This window comes from Dipteris shenzhenensis, chromosome 10, assembly GCF_047967505.1.
Source record: "Dipteris shenzhenensis isolate YYH24624 ecotype China chromosome 10, Dip_SZ_1.0, whole genome shotgun sequence".
NCBI classification, from domain to species: Eukaryota; Viridiplantae; Streptophyta; class Polypodiopsida; order Gleicheniales; family Dipteridaceae; genus Dipteris; species Dipteris shenzhenensis.
In genome coordinates, this window is record NC_141605.1 from 974,117 (window position 1) to 992,516 (window position 18,400).

An 18,400-nucleotide genomic window follows, 5' to 3' on the forward strand; every position below is an offset into this window, starting at 1 on the left:
AGAAAAGGCTGCCCAGCCTATAAGAGAGGCCTCTTATACTGGATTCTACATCAATCACTTACATCTACTTCTGCCTTATTTTCTGTGTCCCATCATGTGATTGCCTAGTTTTCTTCTTCCTTCACCATGATTTCTTTCATGGTATTAGAGCACCAAGCCGACCTGCATTTGTTGATCGCTTGTCTTGTTGCACTTTGACAACTGCTGGTAGTTCAAAACACGTCGCCATTTGCTAGAGATCTGCTTGCCATTTACTACTTATGGTGTGAAAAGTTTTCACCCAATTGATCTTATTTCATCATCTAGTGGTGACTATTGCCATTGACATCCACTCAATGGCTCAAGTCAAAGCACCATGGTCTTCCTCTGCAAGACTATTTTCAAGCAGGCCATGGTGGCACGCGGCTCAAGTCAACCACTGCAGTAGCCAAAACAAGCTTGCCACCATGTCACCACATCGTTCCTAGTGGAGTACTTCTCGTGTAAAAGCATAACTCATTTCTAGCCAATCGATTGTTTCCACAAAACAATAAAGTGTGCCACCTTGATTATGAAGCCTCATATGCGTGTGCACTAATCCGTGAAAACTAATTTCAAACATCAGTTTCTCGTGGGCCCACGACTCTCTACAATCCATATAAATGAAAACTTCATGGCAAAGTTGAGGGATGCTGAGTCAGTTCCAAATCGAGCGGGAGACGGTGGAGATTGTGCAGTCCTACATGTTCTAGGGGCAGTTTTCATGGGATTGGTTTTCACAAAATGATTCATGCAGCAAGGGCATGGCTTACATGAGGTTGGGGGCATTTGGATCACTAGAGCGACAATGCTTCCAAGAGACTTCCAAGACCCCCCAACAAAGGGGGGTGGATGTTTGATACATTAGTGAGGCCGATCACCATGTATGCATGTAATAGCCTTCTTGAGGAGTGATCTCTTGGTGACTGATTGAAGGAGATTTGAGCGGCTACAAGTGATTATGGTATCTCAGATGATTCGGAGTAAGCCCTCTGTCTCTCATCAAATTGGAGGAGATTTAAGCGGCTACAAGTGATTATGGAATCTTGGATGATTTGGAGTAAGCCATGTATCCTTGTGGAGAAGCAATCTCTAGGTGAGTGATTGGGGGAGATTTGAGCAGCTACAAGTGGTTATGGGATCTTGAATGATTCGGAGTAAGCCCTCAGTCTCTCATCAGATTGTACAAGCAAAGTTCACCATGACACCACTCCAGATTGATGCCATCTTTTGGACAATGACATATACATCATTATAGAGACAAAATCTAAGAGAGTTCTTGGAAACAATTTTATACCCGGTTTCTAGTTACAAATTATATTCTATTCCTAGAAGTAGTGGCTGGGTGGTGGAGTTAAACCTCAATAGAGACCTTTTACAAAGCTCAAAGAAGAGAATAAATCCAAGAACGGGTATAACTTCTCCACCATAGCTCAGAATGTAGAACATCTTGAGCCAAAATGTTCATTACAACTCCCTCTATAACTTGGGAGTGTGAAAATGAAAGCATGTAGCCTTGCATGTTTAATAAAACCTGAAGTTATAGGTCATGTACCTCGATGGAGATGAATATGGGGATGGAGTTTTCTACACATGTAATGCCCCATTGGGAAGGCAAAAGCGACTTTTTTATGGACAATAGATGGTCCATGTTTTGCCATGGTCATCCACCAGGTATTTTCAGGCTTTCCCATTGGTCACATAAGCTCGTATGTCACCATCCATGTCCTTTTTGGTTACTCTTGACATGTGTTCCATCAAAAGATGCTCATGAGCCTTAAAATATTAAGAGAGTCAAGGGTCTTCCCACATGGAGCCCATAGGGACCCTCTCTTTTCCATATGTCCACATCCTCCTTATTCCAAACCGTCTCATTGTTTGCGCAAACCAGCATCTCTGGTCCCTTGCCTGTTATCACGCCATGGAGTTGGACAATGCTAACCATGGTAATCTTCTGCGTCCAGAGGTGTGATCTCCATATGCCCTGACTCGATATAAGTAGGTAATGACCTGAAATTCTGCATCGAGCTGCAGTGGTGATGATCTGATAACAAAAAAGCACCAATTCTTTCAAATGGAAATGCTTCTATCTCCATGCCTTCCACATCTCAATCTAAGGGGCAAAACTTTATAGGAAGCTTGGCAAACTCCAAGGAAAACGTGAGATAGCCAAGAGACCTCTACCTTCTCGCACATGGAATGATACATCTTCAAATGGTCATACCCCCGAAGAAAATTCAGGAGTTGATATCACTTGGGCTGCTGTGACAGCAAGTCGTATCTTTTCCCTAAAGAGGAAATTGCGGGTTTGCTGTCTTCTCAACATGCGGTTGTGTCACCTGAGGGTAGATGCCTAGATCTTGAGGTGGATATGCAGACTTGATTCAGCCTTGCTTCAGCTGTGTATAAGTTATAAATATGTTGTCACAAATCAAATGTCTTACACAAAATGTACAGGGTTTGTGTGATGTTAGGAAATGGAAATTAGTATGGGTGTATCTCAATCATTTGCAACCTGATATAGTGGCTTTGCAAGAGCACAATCAGCATATGTATGCGGGACAACATTTTCATTTTGTTGGCTACGACAGCTTTTATGCGGGAGAGCACTCTTTTTTAGGTGTTGTTTTTTTGGTGAAGCATGATCTTCAGCCAGCTGTTGCATTTAATGACACTCAAGGCAAATGGATTGTTTTGCAGTGTCTTATTTAGGGAGAGAGATTTGAATTTGCCTCAGTATATGCACCCAAATCCTCTCGTAACAGAGATATGATTTGGGAAGATATGCAATTGCTGGCTATGAAATCTTTTATGTGGGAGAGCACTCTTTTTTAGGTGTAGTTTTTTTGGTGAAGCATGATCTTCAGCCAGCTGCTGCATTTAGTGACACTCTAGGCAGATGGATTGTTGTGCAGTGTCTTATTCAAGGAGGGATATTTGAATTTGCCTCAGTATATGCACCCCAATCCTCTCGTAGTAGAGGTATGATTTGGGAAGATATGCAGTGGTATCCCTGGAGACAACATGCTTTTCTTTGTGGAGATTTTAATAATGCCCCTCAACAGGGAGATAATACATCTGGTCGTACTCATATGTTGGCCTTTGAGAGGCATCATTGGTCTCAATTTTTGCTTCAGCTCAATTTTGTTGATCTTTGGAAGGAACCCGACCCTTAATGCCAGGCTATACTCTCCAACATTATGCCGGGCTGTACTTTCCAACATAATGCACAGTCTTCTTATCAGGCTTGCCTGGACGGTTGGTATAGAGTCAACCCGCAACATTATGATATTCTCACTACCAAAATGTGGGTGGATTATGCCTTCACGCATTCCGATCATGTCCCCTTATGGTTGAGGATTTCTTTTCATGAAATGCGAGATGATAGGCTTCCCCAAAGAAGGCTGCTCCTTGTATATAATAGTTATTTGGAGCATGATGCATACAAGGCAATGGTTTATGATGCCTATCAGTCTCTTTTGCATTAGAGTTTTATTGATATAGATTATGCTTGGGATGCTTTTGTTGCTAGAATGCAATCAGTTATTCGAGAATATGGCAAAAATTACATGAAGACCTTAAGGGACACTATTGCTCGGGTAAAAAACACTTGTCAATCTTTGACTGAGCTCGGTCATTTGCGGCCTTTATCTAGGGAAGAAAGCACATCTTTATGTTGGGCTTGACATTGTCTACAAAGTAATGATCATAGAAAAATCGCTAAATGGGAGACAAGAGCAAGATAGAGGGCTTTATTAGATAAAGGTTGTTCATCAAAGAATTTTTCAAAAGCCTACATTACAAGAGACAATCTGCAAGTATTTGCCGATCCCTTATGCCTGATGGTGTTTGGACTTCCTCTCGAGCTCAACTTGTTGCAGCCTGTGTCGCTCATTTTTCTAGACAATTTGGGATTGCATATCTTCCTTCACAAGAAGTTCTCGCATCATGGCGCCAATTGTTACATCATGTCTCTCCTATTGTTTCTTCTACACAAGCTCTAGAGCTAGAAAGTCCTTTCACTTAAACATAATTATCTGATGCAGTAAAATCCTGTGGTAGATGGAAATCTCCAGGATGGGATGGTCTCACTGTTGAATTCTTTCTTGCATACTGGGATAATTTTAAATCAACTTTCCTGTGTATGATTAATTTTGCTTGAGAAAATGAACACATGTCAGATTCCTGGAAAAAAGAGCTTGTAAAACTTCGTCTCGAAAACAAAATTTGTGAATCGCTGATTGGAGGCCTATCACTCTCATGTCTGTTATATATAAGATCATCACTAAAATGGAGTTGATCGTATCAAAAGGTATTTATATGATGGTCTTCATACCGCACAATATGGGTTTGTTCCCTGTAGGCATATCACTAATAATATTGCAAATGCCTATGTTGGAATAGAATATGCCAAATACACAGAGCAAGATGTCTTATTATTGCAAGTTGACATTGCTAAGGCATTTGATACAATACAATGGGATTTTATATCGCAAATAATGCATGCATTGGATTTTATTGGCTCTATAGTGACAGTAAAGCTGCTTGCATACTATTTGGCTATATTTCTAAAGCGTGGACTCTTCGTTGTTTAGTTTGTCAAGGCTGTCCACTTAGTACACTTCTATATGCCATAGCCACGCATCCCGTGCTTAAATACATGGATCATCTGGTGGCAATAGACATGCTGCATGGGTTGGAGATTCATGGAAGCCGCACTTTGGTTGCTCAAGCTTATGCTGATAATTCACTTTTATTCCTTGGAATACTAAGCGGGATCTCTCCTCCTTGATGCAAGCTCTATCTTTATATGGTTTAGCAGCTGGTCTTCATGTGAATTTTTAGAAATCTAAGTTGTTGCCATTGCATTACAAATACTAGCATACTCTTTTATGGCCGGAGGAAATTGTCCAACCCACTCAGTTGGTTCACCATCTTGGCTACCCCTTGGGTTGGATCATTACTCATCGCCAACGGTTTGACTGGATACTTGCAAAACTGAAGAAAAAACTTGAATATTGGACATTAGCAACTTGGCCATTGCATGTCAGGTAACGAATTGTTCAATTTATTTTGGTGGCATATATTCAGTTCTACTTGCCTATGATTATGTTTACCAAGGGAGATCTTACATCTTTTATGTCCACTGTTATTGAAATCTTCTACCGCTCAAACATAGGGAAAAAAAGTCTGAGATTGCTTTCAGTGCAACATCTCTGTTCGCCTTGCATGGGGGTCTAAATATTCCTAACATTCATGTGCATATTCTTGCCCATAAGGGGAAAATGATGCTGGAATTGATGCACGGTTCTCAACCTTGGGCTGCCATGATGCACCATTTGCTCTTACAACTCACCACCCCTGCTTTTGGACACTAGCAACCCACTTAGTGGGATTTTTTTTTGGGTTGTATTGATGGCAAGATCAAAGGCTGTCCTTTCATCTCCAATATGTTAATGGATCGGAAACATATCCTCTCGCATTTGGAATGACATGGTCGGGATTCATTGCAGGAAAATTTTTTGAGAGCTGAGAGGATACATTGGTCAAGGGCTTTTTCCCCTCCGTTGGCTTTGCAAGAGCCTAGACCTTCGTATTTCCTTACTTTTAAAGGGATCCAATCAGCCGCAGATGTCATTCATGATGATGGGACCCTCCTTTCTTTTCAACTTTCTCCTTTTTCAAGCGCTCCTTGCAGCAATCTCTCTTTCATTGTTTGCAAGCTCATTACATAGACTCTAATGTTTACTTGTCATATAGTGAGATCTTCAACTAATGTACTTTGGCACATCCCATTTGGGATAGCTACTTTGTAATATAAAGTCTCAAAATTTTTCACCAGAAAAAAAAGTGTGTGAAAAGTTGACCAAAAAAAAAGTGTGTGTCTGTGTGTATGCCTTCGATCTCTTCAGGATGCACATTCTCTTGGAGACCTTCCTCTGGCCCAATTGGAAGTTTTTTATTAGTGCTCTTAGTTTTGAGTAGTAGTTGTTCCACTTTGGGATAGCTATGAATGTACATTCTTCCTAATGAAAAGTTTCCTTTACCAAAAAAAAAGTATGTTTGTGTACATATGTATGTATGTATGTATATAACACACATACACTTTTGCTCTCATACTCTTCCTCACTCTCAACTTTCTTTTTCAGCCCCTTCCTTTTCAGCCGGAGTTGGAAAGATTTTAATAGAGATTTGAGTCTGCTCTTCGATTTTTTGCAAATATTGCAATATTTAAGCCAGTGGCCAATGTGTTCTTTAATTAGGAGGGCTAGGGGCATTTTTTGCTTCTCAGGTTTGCTCCCTAACCACAGTTAGTGCTTGAGCTACTCACCCTAGGAAATTAGGGTTTGTGATGTTGACAACCTCTTGTACTACACAAAGGGAGTTTGTTACAATGTGTACAGATACCATAGTAGCAAGATGCACATTCTTGTGGGTAGAGAGCATTGATCCATGCATAGTACATACTAGACAATTCTTTCCAATAGAAGCCACTAGATGTTGTAAGAACCATAAGCTTTCCACCTTGAATAATTCATGTACAAAAGTTTGATACACGATGAAAAAACTGACTTCCCATTATTTTTTGTGATAGCTGAAGAGGATAGCTACAATTTAGACTATGTGTACTACTTTAGAGCTAGACCCATAAATCTCGTTTCAATTGAGCTATGACATTGTTGAGCTCTCTCCAAACTCACATTTGGTTTGAGAGCAAGCTGTCCCTTCTCCCACGCACCTCCCCTCACCTGTCGCACCCTTGGGGACAATTTTTGTCGCAAAGAACTTGATTTTTATTGTGAAAACATCTGCTGTCTAGCTCAATTTTTATCAGCCGCCTGTTTTGTGTCACTCAAAGTGCAGTAGGTGCCTCAGTTTTGGAGTTGGTTGCCTCATTTTAAGGTGATTTCGGAGCTCATTTCAAGCTGGCTTTTGCTGGTTTCTGCGAGTCATCACCTCTACAGCCCGCACCTCTTTTGGAGCTCTCCTGGAGCTGGTTTTGACCAAAGCGGCCACTCTTTTACTGGATTTCTGCTACAGCAACTGGTTTTGGCCCGGTTGCCTTAGTTTTACTCCAGTTGCTCCTATTATAGGGACAATTTTGACACTATTAGCACCTACCCTAGTTGGTGTATCTGTTCCAAGTCTAAATCGAGATCAATACATCATCCCTTAGCTTGCATTTGGCGTTTTGTTTTCCTCTCCTTTGCTTGCATTTGTAGGCCCTCAGCCCTTGGGGAATTTTCTTTTCACGTACAGTTAGAATTCAGTGAGCAGATTTGTTTGAGCCAAGCATTGGCTTGTGTTAATTCTCTTTGGAATCAGTCAAATATTTCATTTTTAGACTGCATTTGCCTAGCCAAGTATTGGCTTGTGGAACACTGTTTTGCTGTGGTTTCACATCAAGTGACTTTTTAGGATTGTTTATGCATTCATGTTTGAAGATGGCACAAAATCCGAATCTGAATCTTTTTTAGTTTTAGCCCAAGAGGATAGATTGGATGGCACCAAGTTATTCTCTATGGAGCTTTATGGTCAAGAATTTTTTGGTTGCAAAGAATCTGCGGGGATATGTTGCAGGTGAAAATGTGTGACAAGGAGATGCGGTCATGCTCCTAGTACAGCTCAACAGCGAGGAGGTGGACAACAAGCTCAAGTGAGGTCAATTGTACCAGTTGCACCTTTTGCCCCTACACAGGATCAAAAGAAGATGATAAGCTAGAGATGCCTAGGCTTTGTCAATCATTGTGTTGTCTATTAAGAGATTCCCCATACCTCTTATTTTCTCCTTTAGGATTTCCAAGCATACCTTCGACAATATGTATCAGGCAAGGAATGGGGCCAAGGTCTCTTTCTTAAAAAGAGAATGTAAAGATGTTGAAAGGTGACTCAAGGTCAGATCATTTGACTAAGATCCAGGATCCTAGAGAACAATTATTTAACATTAATGAAGTCATAGATGATAGTCACCTTAATATCTATGACTCTGAATTGTTTGCTAGAGACATATTGGAGTTTTCATAATTCTCTGATTTTATCCATGAGGGGGATTACAGTTCCATTCACGTTTCAAGAGCTTGCACGAAGAACAGATAAGGAAAACTATGTCTACTAAGGTGCATGATGATGATCAAGTCTCATTGGCTAAAGGAAAAGGAAAAAATAAGCCTCTTTTTAGGCTCTCAGTGTAGGACTGATTCAACTCAGCCATAAACGAAAAATTCAGAGAATGGAAGTCAGCCCAAGAAAAAGGATAAATGCCATTATTGCAAGGAGCCTGTGCACCACACAAATGAATGTAGGAAAAGGTTGGAGAAAGAAAGGAAAAAGAGAGAAGCTACAATGATAGTTTCATACTCAAATGCATCAGATGCAAAGAAGGGTAGTGCCTTACCTAAGCTTGTTATAAAAGATTGGTTTGCAATTATGATCCCAGGTGTGATGTCAACCATGATGTTGCCTCACTCCATGTGACAAATGCCTGAGATGCTATATGGTACTTTGAAAGTGGTGCTTCAGGTACATTACTTCTAGTTAGTATTTATTTGTGGATTTGCAGCATGCTCCTGTTGTGCAAAAGAGTGTCTTCTGCCAACAATTCTTCATATCTAGTGAAAGTAGTTGGGAGGGTTTTGTTGTCATTAGTTGATGAGACTGATTTATTCCTTCCAGGTGTCCTCTATGTGCTAGGGATGAAGGTGAGAGTGCTATCTTGATTGCGATGGGTGTTGATGATGCTGTCAATAGAGCTCCTTTGGCCAGACAAAATGGTCACCCTCTTAAAGCCTCGCACTAAGTCAAACAATCCTTATGACACCTAATTTGCAAGAGGGAAAAGCAAGAGAAAAGGAGAAGAAAGGGGGAAGAAGGGGCTAAGAAAAGGAGAGTAAAAGAAGAAGTGTTTGGGGGTGGCTTGAAATGGGGGATGAAGGCAGCACCTAAGGTTCTAAGGACTAGCTGGGAGCAGCAGAAGTTCAGCGAAGGGTGCAGAAGGAAGGGTGGAAAAAAGATGGGAGACGAATTGCCTAAACCCCCTACAAGAATGTGACAAGGAGGAAAGCCTTTTAAGGCAGCCAAGGGGCTGACAAAAGGCCAGAAAAGGGTGCTGTGCTTAAGGGAATGGCAAGGAAAGGGAGGAAAGAGGAAGGGGAGATGAAGAGATCAGAGAAGGCATCCAAGCAGGAGGGAGGGAGATGGCAGGGAGGTGATAAGCAGGAGCAGCCCACTGTATTGGTTGCTTGACGCTAGACGCTGGCACAAACACCTCTTAGAGAGGCAAAGGGTGGGGAAGGAAGGAGTTGAAGGAGGCTGGAGAGGCAACACCAAAGTGGAAAGAGGCGAGGAGAGGAGGGGATGGGGAAGGTGAAGCAGTGCTGGAGGGAGCAGGTTCATCAACCCTGCAACCGGGAAATACTTCTTTCTACCAAAAAAAAAAAAAATCGTCAAAGGTTTCTCATAGTTTTTCAACTTTAACGGCAACCGAATAAACGATCAGGTGGTTGACATTTAAAGACATTAGGAGAATGTTACGTTAAGAGAAGTTGAACCACAACTTCGACGGGCACAAGGAGGGCCCTGGGGCAGGGGTGGGGAGAGTAAGGTGAAAAGGAGGGTTGGAGGGGCTGGCCAAGAGGGTGGGGGATCAGCGAGCAGGGAGTGAACTCACACCAAGATTCCGAAAGTGGCAATATTTTTACATGTGATTGCTGATATTTATCAATAGCTTCCACCCGCTCTCTTGATTTGACCCCCCCCCAATGTCATGGCTATGACAATGCAAAGATGGATTATGAGTTTGATAAATTGAATGTCCTTTGGAATGATGTAATGCATATTTGGACTACAGAAAACAATGCATGCATGTTTTGATAGTGTACACAATGATGACATGCGTATTTGGGCAGCAAAAGGCATCTCATGCATGCTTGTTTTGATAGTGAGACAATAAAGCCCTCTCTTGCTCTTGGGAACCAGGCCTAATGAGCAGGCACTTTAGAATCCACCTTTCATTAAGACTTGTTCTCCTTTTCATGGATTTTAAGTATCATAGTTAGAGGAGCCATACTATGTGTCTAAACTCTTACCCCCTTGTAGCACCACCCGCCCGGCTTCAGCATGCTGAGCGCACTACTGGAAAAGATATAGCAAAAGGCATTTGAGGGCGGGTGAGTGAATTACTAGTTTAACCTGTTGGAGGATTTGTGCTATACCAAACATGCAGTTTGACCTTTGGACTCTGAGACGAAGCTAGAAAAGGAGTCTTCATTATGTACGGAAGTCTCCATTCAAGGTAGTTAATAGCTTAGTCTTATCACTGCATAAATCTTAAAAGATGATTGGCAAGTTGTAGTTGAGAATAAATTGATCAAAATTTCAACTTTGGAAGTAGTAGCTCCATCTCCTATTATGTGCCACACATATGCTTGCAAAGATTGTCTCATTGTATAATTTCTTTTTTGAAGCCTCCTATCTTCATGAGTGTTTTTCTGACATATAATTATAATCTTTAATGTAATGTTTTATGGGGTGGTAGTTCAAAGGGCAAGTGAAAATTTGTTCGTTGATTCTTCACACAACGACCAGCAAGTATGGCAATGATGGATGTGATGAGCATAAATGAGTTTTTGGGTATTGTATGTGCAAGGCCATGTCGAATTATCTAGTACACGGATATACGCAAGGTGTCTCCGGATATCCAGCTTTGGTGCCTTCTGCCCATTACATGGCTTAATGACCATGATTGAATATATGCAGCCTCATGCCTGTTTTAATGGCTGCTTATGATTTATGCATCTTTCCCACATAATGCACTTAGAGTTCATGATAGAGCAACCTGTTTCTCTCAGTCTGCACCTTTTGCATGGACTTGTTTCCCATTTGCAATCTCAGCTCATTTCCCGCATATGTGCAACCTCATGCCTGTTGTAATGGCTGCGTATGGTTTGTGCACCTACAGTTCATTATAGAGCAACCTGGTTTTCTCAGTCTGCTTACATCTTTTGCATGGACTTATTTCCCACCATCATTCTCACCTCATTTCCCGTTGGCACTTGGTTCTGGATCATAATCTTATAAATTTATTCTAGCTTCTAGAAATGTGTTGTCTCACCATGCATTTGGATTTTCTGTGAGAACTCGTGTTTATTACGTCTATTGGTACATGTCGCTCAGGGACCTTATTGCATTGGGACAATCAATAACTCTCCTTCCATCCCTACTTTCCCAACTGGAGAGCAGACTTCTTAATACTTATTTTCCTGGCTTGAGCTGTGGAAAGGATTTATTGGCACTAGGACAGAAGATTCAGGTAAAGCTTCCTCTAAGTACTTGGCTAAGATGATGCATAGCATAGAATCATAACTGATCATGGTAACAATAAATTATTTTCTGTATTAGTGAGATTTACTAGTCTGGATTTCTGAGGCTGATTATTTGAGTAATTTAGAACTCTTTTATGTGCTCAAATTTTTGTTACATTTTTAAAAACCCCCCTTTTATGCGTCACGCAGACTTTTCTTGAAGTTGAGGGTGGGAATGCCCTACAAGATGGAAGCTTTGTTAAGGATAACATGGATGAGATTCTAGATACACTCAGGATTCAAGTCAAGCAAGTAGATTTGTGGATAAAGGATTATGAAAAGCATGAGCGCGAGCGCTTGAGAATCTTATCATTGAAGGTATTTCAATAATATTATCTTGTTTCTGGAGGAACCTCATCAGTTTCTGTCCTGAATTATACTTGCTTGATGATAATGACATTAGTCTTCTTTTCACGGTAAATATTTTTTCCTGCAAGACCAAGCATGCTTTTTCTAGCAGCTCAATGCTTTGTGATCATGGTAAGAACTCAGTATATTTTCTGTGGTAACCTTTTCTTTTCAAGATAACAAACTTCTATTAAGGAGGATCTAGCTCAAGTAGATGTCGATGCAAAGTCCGATAGGCCCACCTGCCTATCCCCTGTGCGTGCATTGAAGTACCAAGAAGGAGGATGTCCCCCTGCTTAGAGAACTCAGTTGATATCATCCTGAATCGACTCATACGGGCTGTGCCCCTCTGTGGTGACCTCATGTGCATAGGGTGGAGTATCTGGGGGGAAATAGCACACCGCTATGAGTATCAGTTGTGCGTCTGGTAGCACTCGTATCCACATGTGTCATGCATGCTCCTCTCTCCATGCCACTGATATGAGAGGTCTCATGTGTGATGTAACGAGGATAGCCACTCCCCCCGAGCCCCTAGTGTTTCTCCTCGTCTCCTTTCTATGAGATGACTCCCATGTATATCCTGTCACAATGGGCAGTCCTCTCTCGGGGCTCTCAAGAATAGCTTTTGCTGAGTGTAGGTCCATAGATGCACCCCTACACCTTCTTCGTAATATTGGTGGAATAGAAACTTTTCAGGATTCTTTGCAATATTGAGGATACAGCTGCGGAGTTTCTCTTCACATTGTTCCATATTGAGATATATATATATATATATATATATTAATGTTTATAGGGGGCCTCATGGGCCTATGAGAGAGAGAGAGAGAGAGAGAGAAAGAAAGAAAGAAAGAAAGAAAGTGTATTATTGTCCACTAAAGGCCAAAATGGGCCCATGGGACATCAAGAACTCTGCATACAAGATAGCACAAAATCAACGTGCCACAAAGAAGAGGCATCGTCGAATATCATCTAAGTGCTACGCAATACAATGCAAGTGAAAGTACATAATGTCAAATCTGAGCCTAAATGCAAAGTAAACTAGATGCAAGGAAACCGCCCCTGGGTGCAAAATGGGGGGATGAGTACAATATGCCAATGCAAAGATACAAGTCCAGGTGTCACGGAGTCTGAAAACCAAAATAATACTGGAAATCCTGTCCATCGACTCTGCCTCCTGCTATGAGAGTACAAATCTGAGCAAAGGTGAGGTGAGCGGCTGGTGGGGCGAGATCTCCATGAGTAAGTCTCCTCCGAAAAGCTGCCATCATCCTGGATCGTCTGGAGATGAAGCGACGAGTACGTCCCCTATGTAACAAGATCCTGCGGCGTCTACAAACCATCTCATATGTACATCCACAGGGTGGAGGCATGTGTCCTGTGTGAGCTCTGACCTCCTCGTGCTCCTCCTGGTCTCTGTCCTCTGGTATAGCGTGTGCCTGAGCTCTATCAAGCTGGGCTCTATCACGCTCCGGTCTGTGCTGATGGTCTCTGAGGTAGTCTCGTCGAAGCATAGTGGCCTCCCTGACATAAAGAGCTAGGCAATGCTGATCCTCGTAGTCCATCACTCGTGAGAGAGGTCCAAAGCCATCCGTGAAGAGACAGTGGAATCTACCTCTGAGCTCATAATATAGCGGGCATCTGCAAATGAAGTGCTCCTCTGACTCCACCTCTCCCATGGTGCAACAAGGGCAGATCCTGGTCTCTCGGCCTAGTCGCCGTCCATCCTCCATGCGTCGCATCCTACCAGCCTCTATCTCGAGCTGATGCGAAGAGACTCTAAGCTGGCCAAGGGCAATCCTCAGTGAGTGGGACATGTGGATACCTGTATAGCCTGGTGGAATGACAAATCCATCCTCTGAGATCCGAAGGAAGTGGTCACGATATGTGGCCATCTTCGTCGGAAGCTGCGTGGGATAAATCCAAGTGCGATACGTATGAAGCTGCAGCAAGTCTGCTCTCGTGACCTGGCTAAGCTCGTGGCGAGTCAACTCGAGATGAGGGGCATCTATGATGTATCGGAAGGGAGGCAGTCTATCCATGTCTAGTCCAAGAGATGTGAGCCACCTAGTGAGTCTGAAGTACCAGCAGTATCGGGCCCCAGATCGTGCCAACTCCATAGAAGATGCAAGTGCTAACCATGGCAACCGAGCTCTGCCTGCTGCTGAGTCTCCAAACTCCCTAACCCTATGCAAATACATGACCGACTGAAACGCTGCATCCAATGCAAGGGGAGTAGCTCCAAACTCTGCTAGCATGATCTCGTGCGGAACTGTAGCCTTGGCCCTAATGAGCCGAGAGAACATGATGATCTGTAACCTCTCTACTCGTCTCCAATCTGCAGCGCCGAGGTCTCCTGCCCAGAAAGGAGCTGCATACATCGCAGCTGGTCTCACCAATGTATCAAAAAGCAAGGATTTCGTATCGGGATGCTGAAAGTGAGAGAGAGATGTATTAATGTCTATAGGGGGCCTCACGGGCCTATGAGACAAAGTAGAAAACCAAAAGGGACTCATACAAGCCACTATGGGCTGAAACAAAGGGCTCACTAAGGCCCTTGCTAGAAGCTAAAGAGCTAAACTGGTGAGCAAAATAGCAAAGTAGAAAAATAGCAAAATAGTATCATGTGCTTAGAGCTAACGCTCCTAGTACACGCACAGGCTTCCATATATCCAAGTACCATGGTGGCTCTTTGATGGGATGTCAGGAGCTCTTGTATATGTGTTTGTCGAGCTGTCTCTTGTGCGACGGAGTGCGTGGTCTCCTCGATCTCTGTATCCGATGGGCTGCGTCAAGGGTGACCCCTCATCTCTGGCGGTCTCTTGTGAGGAGGGCTGAAATAGTCCAGACCTCGATCGTGCCACTCTTTGTGTTGCATGTGGAGTGTGTGCCTCTCGTTTGGCAGCATTGTGGCGGTGACTCTCATTGCTAATCCATGATGCTTTCATCTCATGAAGCTCCTCTCGCTCAACCTCCCCGGTAGCTAACTCAGATGCATAGAATTTTGTAACGTGTTTGTGCTCGGTCGATCTCCATGACCTGTGGCATCACCTCCTGCTGCTCTCTGGTCTGTCGCATCAGTACATCTTTGTGTCGTCGCATCTCAATTGTGTAGAGCCTACACAAACCTGGTCGGGTAAATGGATCAGCCATATAAGCGGATCAAACCCATGCCCCTCCTGAAAGAGGCAGTGATATCGCCCTTGGATCTCATAGTAGATTGGGCAGACACATAGGTAGTGCTCTTCTATCTCGACCTCCCCCATCGAGCATATCTGTAGATCCTTTGCTCTCTGGGTATCCTTGCAGTTCCGCAGTTGATGTGACGGGACTCACAACTGTCTGACGGCGATCCTTCGTGCATGTAAGACTCTCCTATCCTCGAGATACTGAGGTCTGATGACGAGACAATACTCCGAGACCCTCAGGAAGTGGTCATGGTAGAACTAGATCTTGGTGGGGAACTCCTCTTCCCCCCAATCCCTAGACGTATGGAGTTGGAGGAGGTCCAACCGTATGATACCATTGATCTCATCTCGTGGGATCCTCTCAGGTGGTGTGTCCATGTTGCACTAAAAGGGGGGGAGTCTATCCATTTGAATGTCGTGACTCCCAAACCATGTGGATACCCATGTGTACCATGTTGTATCAACACCGCTCTCTACCATTCGCCTAGAAGACTCCAATGCTAGCCTCGATAATCTCCACTGGGGTAAGGCATGGGACACTACTCGCGAAGTGTTGAAGATCATAACTTTGGTCTTTCCAAGTTAACTGTCAAGTCTCTCTCTTTGCAGAACATCTCCAGATCCTCTAGATGGTTTTGCAATCCCTCTACTAAGGATGATATGAGGACTATACCATTTGCGTACAACAGTATCTGCACCATTAGGTCAGCCAGAAGTAAATCCTCTCCACCTAGAGGATCTACAAAGGATGTAATCTCATTGATACAGAGCCCGAAGAGAGTCGGTGAGAGGGGGCATCCTTGCTTCACTCCAATAGTGCTCTCAACCCAATTGAGAGAGAGAGAGAGAGAGAGAGAGAGAGAGAGAGAGATGATATGATGTGATGTGATGTGATATGATTAAAGTTTGCTTGAGACCCTACAAGATCTATGGGACTAGAAGCTAGTATCATATGGATAGTGGCTGTTTTTCATCTGACTAATAATTTCCCGATAAATCCTATATGGTTAATTTGTGCTTGGCCAACCTATCGGCCATGTCCAAAATCTTATTGTTGCGGTGCCCCGCAGTTTCCTTAAGATATGCAGCTAGTTGCTTGGCTGGTTGGTTCATAAGTGATTGTTTGGTTGAGGTCATTGTTGTTGTACCTTTCCTTGTACTTTTCTATGATATGCATGTACACTTTGCAGTGAAGGAGTGTATGTACGTATCTTCTTACTATCTCTTCTGTAGCATTTTCTGTGTGACTAGCTCTCTAATTTTCCCTTCTTCCTCTGGGATATCTACATCATGAGAAAGAAAGAAAGAGAGAAAGAAAGAAAGAAAGAAAGTTGTATTAACGTCTTCAGGAGACCTCGCGGGTCTATGAGACAAAGATACAAGATATATGTAACCCATACAAGCCACTGTGGGCTGAAGCAAAGGGCACACTAAGGCCCTTGCTGAGTGCTAACTGATAAGAATGCAGAAAACCCCCCTAGTAGTACTAGTACAAAACATAGTAGGAAATAGAGGGCAATCAACTACTCAAAACCAGAGCTCCAAGTACATGTGGAGGCTCTATATAGCCCGGCTCCCTGATGGCCAGGTCCGACCCTAGACGAGGAAGAGAAAAGCATTTGCCAAAGAGATGCCGTGATGCAAAGAGCTCACGTATATCTGTCTGTCGGCTGTCTCCCGTGGTGGCGGGGGGTGCGCTCTCTTGGATCTCTGTATCCAATGGGCTACATCGAGAGTAATGCCTCGTCTTTGGTGGTCCCCTCTGAGGAGGGCTGAGATAGGTTGGATTCAACCGTGCGTGCTCTGGTCGCCCCATGTGTCGTGTGTGGTCTCCGCGTCTCTCGTCCAGCCACATCCTCATGATGGGTCTCACTGCTGATCTGTAGTGCTCTCGTCTCCTCGAGCTCCTCCCCCTCGATCTCATCTGGTGCTATCTTGGATGCGTAAAAATCAGTGACACATCCGTGCTCGGTCTAGCTCGATGTCTGAGGCATCAACTCTTGCTGATCTCTAGCCTTCCACACAAGGGAATCTCTGTGTCTCCGCATCTCAATTAGGTAGAGCCCAATGCAAACCTGGTCGGGGAAATGTATCAGTCAGGTGAGTGGTCCGAAGTTGAGCCCCTCCTGAAAGAGACAGTGGTATTGCCCTTGGATCTCATAGTAGGCCGGACAGACACATAGAAAATGCTCCTCTGTCTCGACCTCCCCCATCGTGTATAGTCTACAGACCCGCTGCTCTCTAGGTATGCTAACCACTCTCCTAGCGTTAATCCACAATTGGTGGGACGAGACTCGTATCTATCCGATAGCAATCCGCAAGGCGTGTGAGACTCTCCCATCCTCGAGGTACTGGGGCCTAATGATGAGACCATGCTCCAATATCCTCAGAAAGTGGTCATGATAGGACTGTGTCCTAGTGGGAAACTCCTGATCCCCCCCCCCCAAAATCCCGAGATGTGTGAAGCTGGAGAAGGTCTAACCGTATGATACAGTTAATATCATCATGTGAAATGAGCTCCGGTGGTGCATCCATGCTGTACCGAAAGGGGGGGAGCCTATCCATTTGGATATCATGGCTATCAAACCATTTGGACACCCACGCATCTCCACTGAGGTAGGGCACAAACACTGTGGAGAAAAGTCACGGTCTAGAAGAGGGCGTCCACCTGGAGAGGTGTCATGGCGAACTCTGCCTGTATGATCTGATGGGCAACTGAAGGCTTACTCCGAATCATCCTAGATCCCATGATCACCTATAGCCTCTCAAATCCCTTCGAGTCAGTAGCTGAAAGGTCACTCCCCCAAAAAGGTGTTGCATACATGGTAGTCAGTCTCACGAGAGTGTCAAAAAGCCAGCCCGTCGTCGGTGGATCCTGGAAATGCGCCTGGAAGCACTGTCTCTCTAATCGGACCAAGGCACCCTTCCCTCATGTGAGTCGTGCTTTGCCCCCATGGGTCATTGTGAAGCCTGGTCCCGTGAATACTGGCCCTAGGTACATGTAGGACTGTACTATCTCCATTGGCTCCCCTCGGTAAGTGAAACTATGTTGACGTCGATGTCGATGAAGCACTGCTTGGGATGTGTTGAAGATCACAACCTTGGTTTTCCCAAGGTTGACTGTTAGGTCCCTCTCTCTGCAGAACATCTCCAAGGCCTCTAAGTTTTTGTACAATCCCTCGGCTGAGGACAAAATGAGAACTATGTCATCTACATAAAGTAGTATCTGTACCATCAAATCAGCCAATAGGAGTCCTCTCCTCCTAGGCGATCAGCAAAGGATGTGATCTCATCAATGTATAGCCCGAAGAGAGTTGGTGAGAGGGGGCAACCCTGCTTCACCCCTATGGTGCTCTCAACCCAACCTGATAGCCCCCGAGGAGCGCAGACTTGCCCTCTAATGGGCTCGTATAGACTCATCACTCCCCAAATCATGACGTCTGGGAGATGCACCTCTTGTAGTCACCTAATTAGGCAAGAACGAGGGTT

The 18,400-nt window shown here is 43.9% G+C and overlaps 1 protein-coding gene across 2 annotated transcripts in view; it reads left to right on the forward strand.

Annotated features, from left to right (window-relative positions):
* DPD1 (Polynucleotidyl transferase, ribonuclease H-like superfamily protein) overlaps window positions 1–18,400 on the forward strand; it is a 247,130-nt gene that overhangs the window by 188,218 nt on the left and 40,512 nt on the right. For both annotated transcript variants that reach the window (XM_087380227.1, XM_087380228.1), the window contains 2 exons: window positions 11,191–11,326; window positions 11,529–11,696. In XM_087380227.1, coding sequence (XP_087236353.1) covers window positions 11,191–11,326; window positions 11,529–11,696 — 304 coding nt within the window. The remainder of the gene's footprint in view (window positions 1–11,190; window positions 11,327–11,528; window positions 11,697–18,400) is intronic.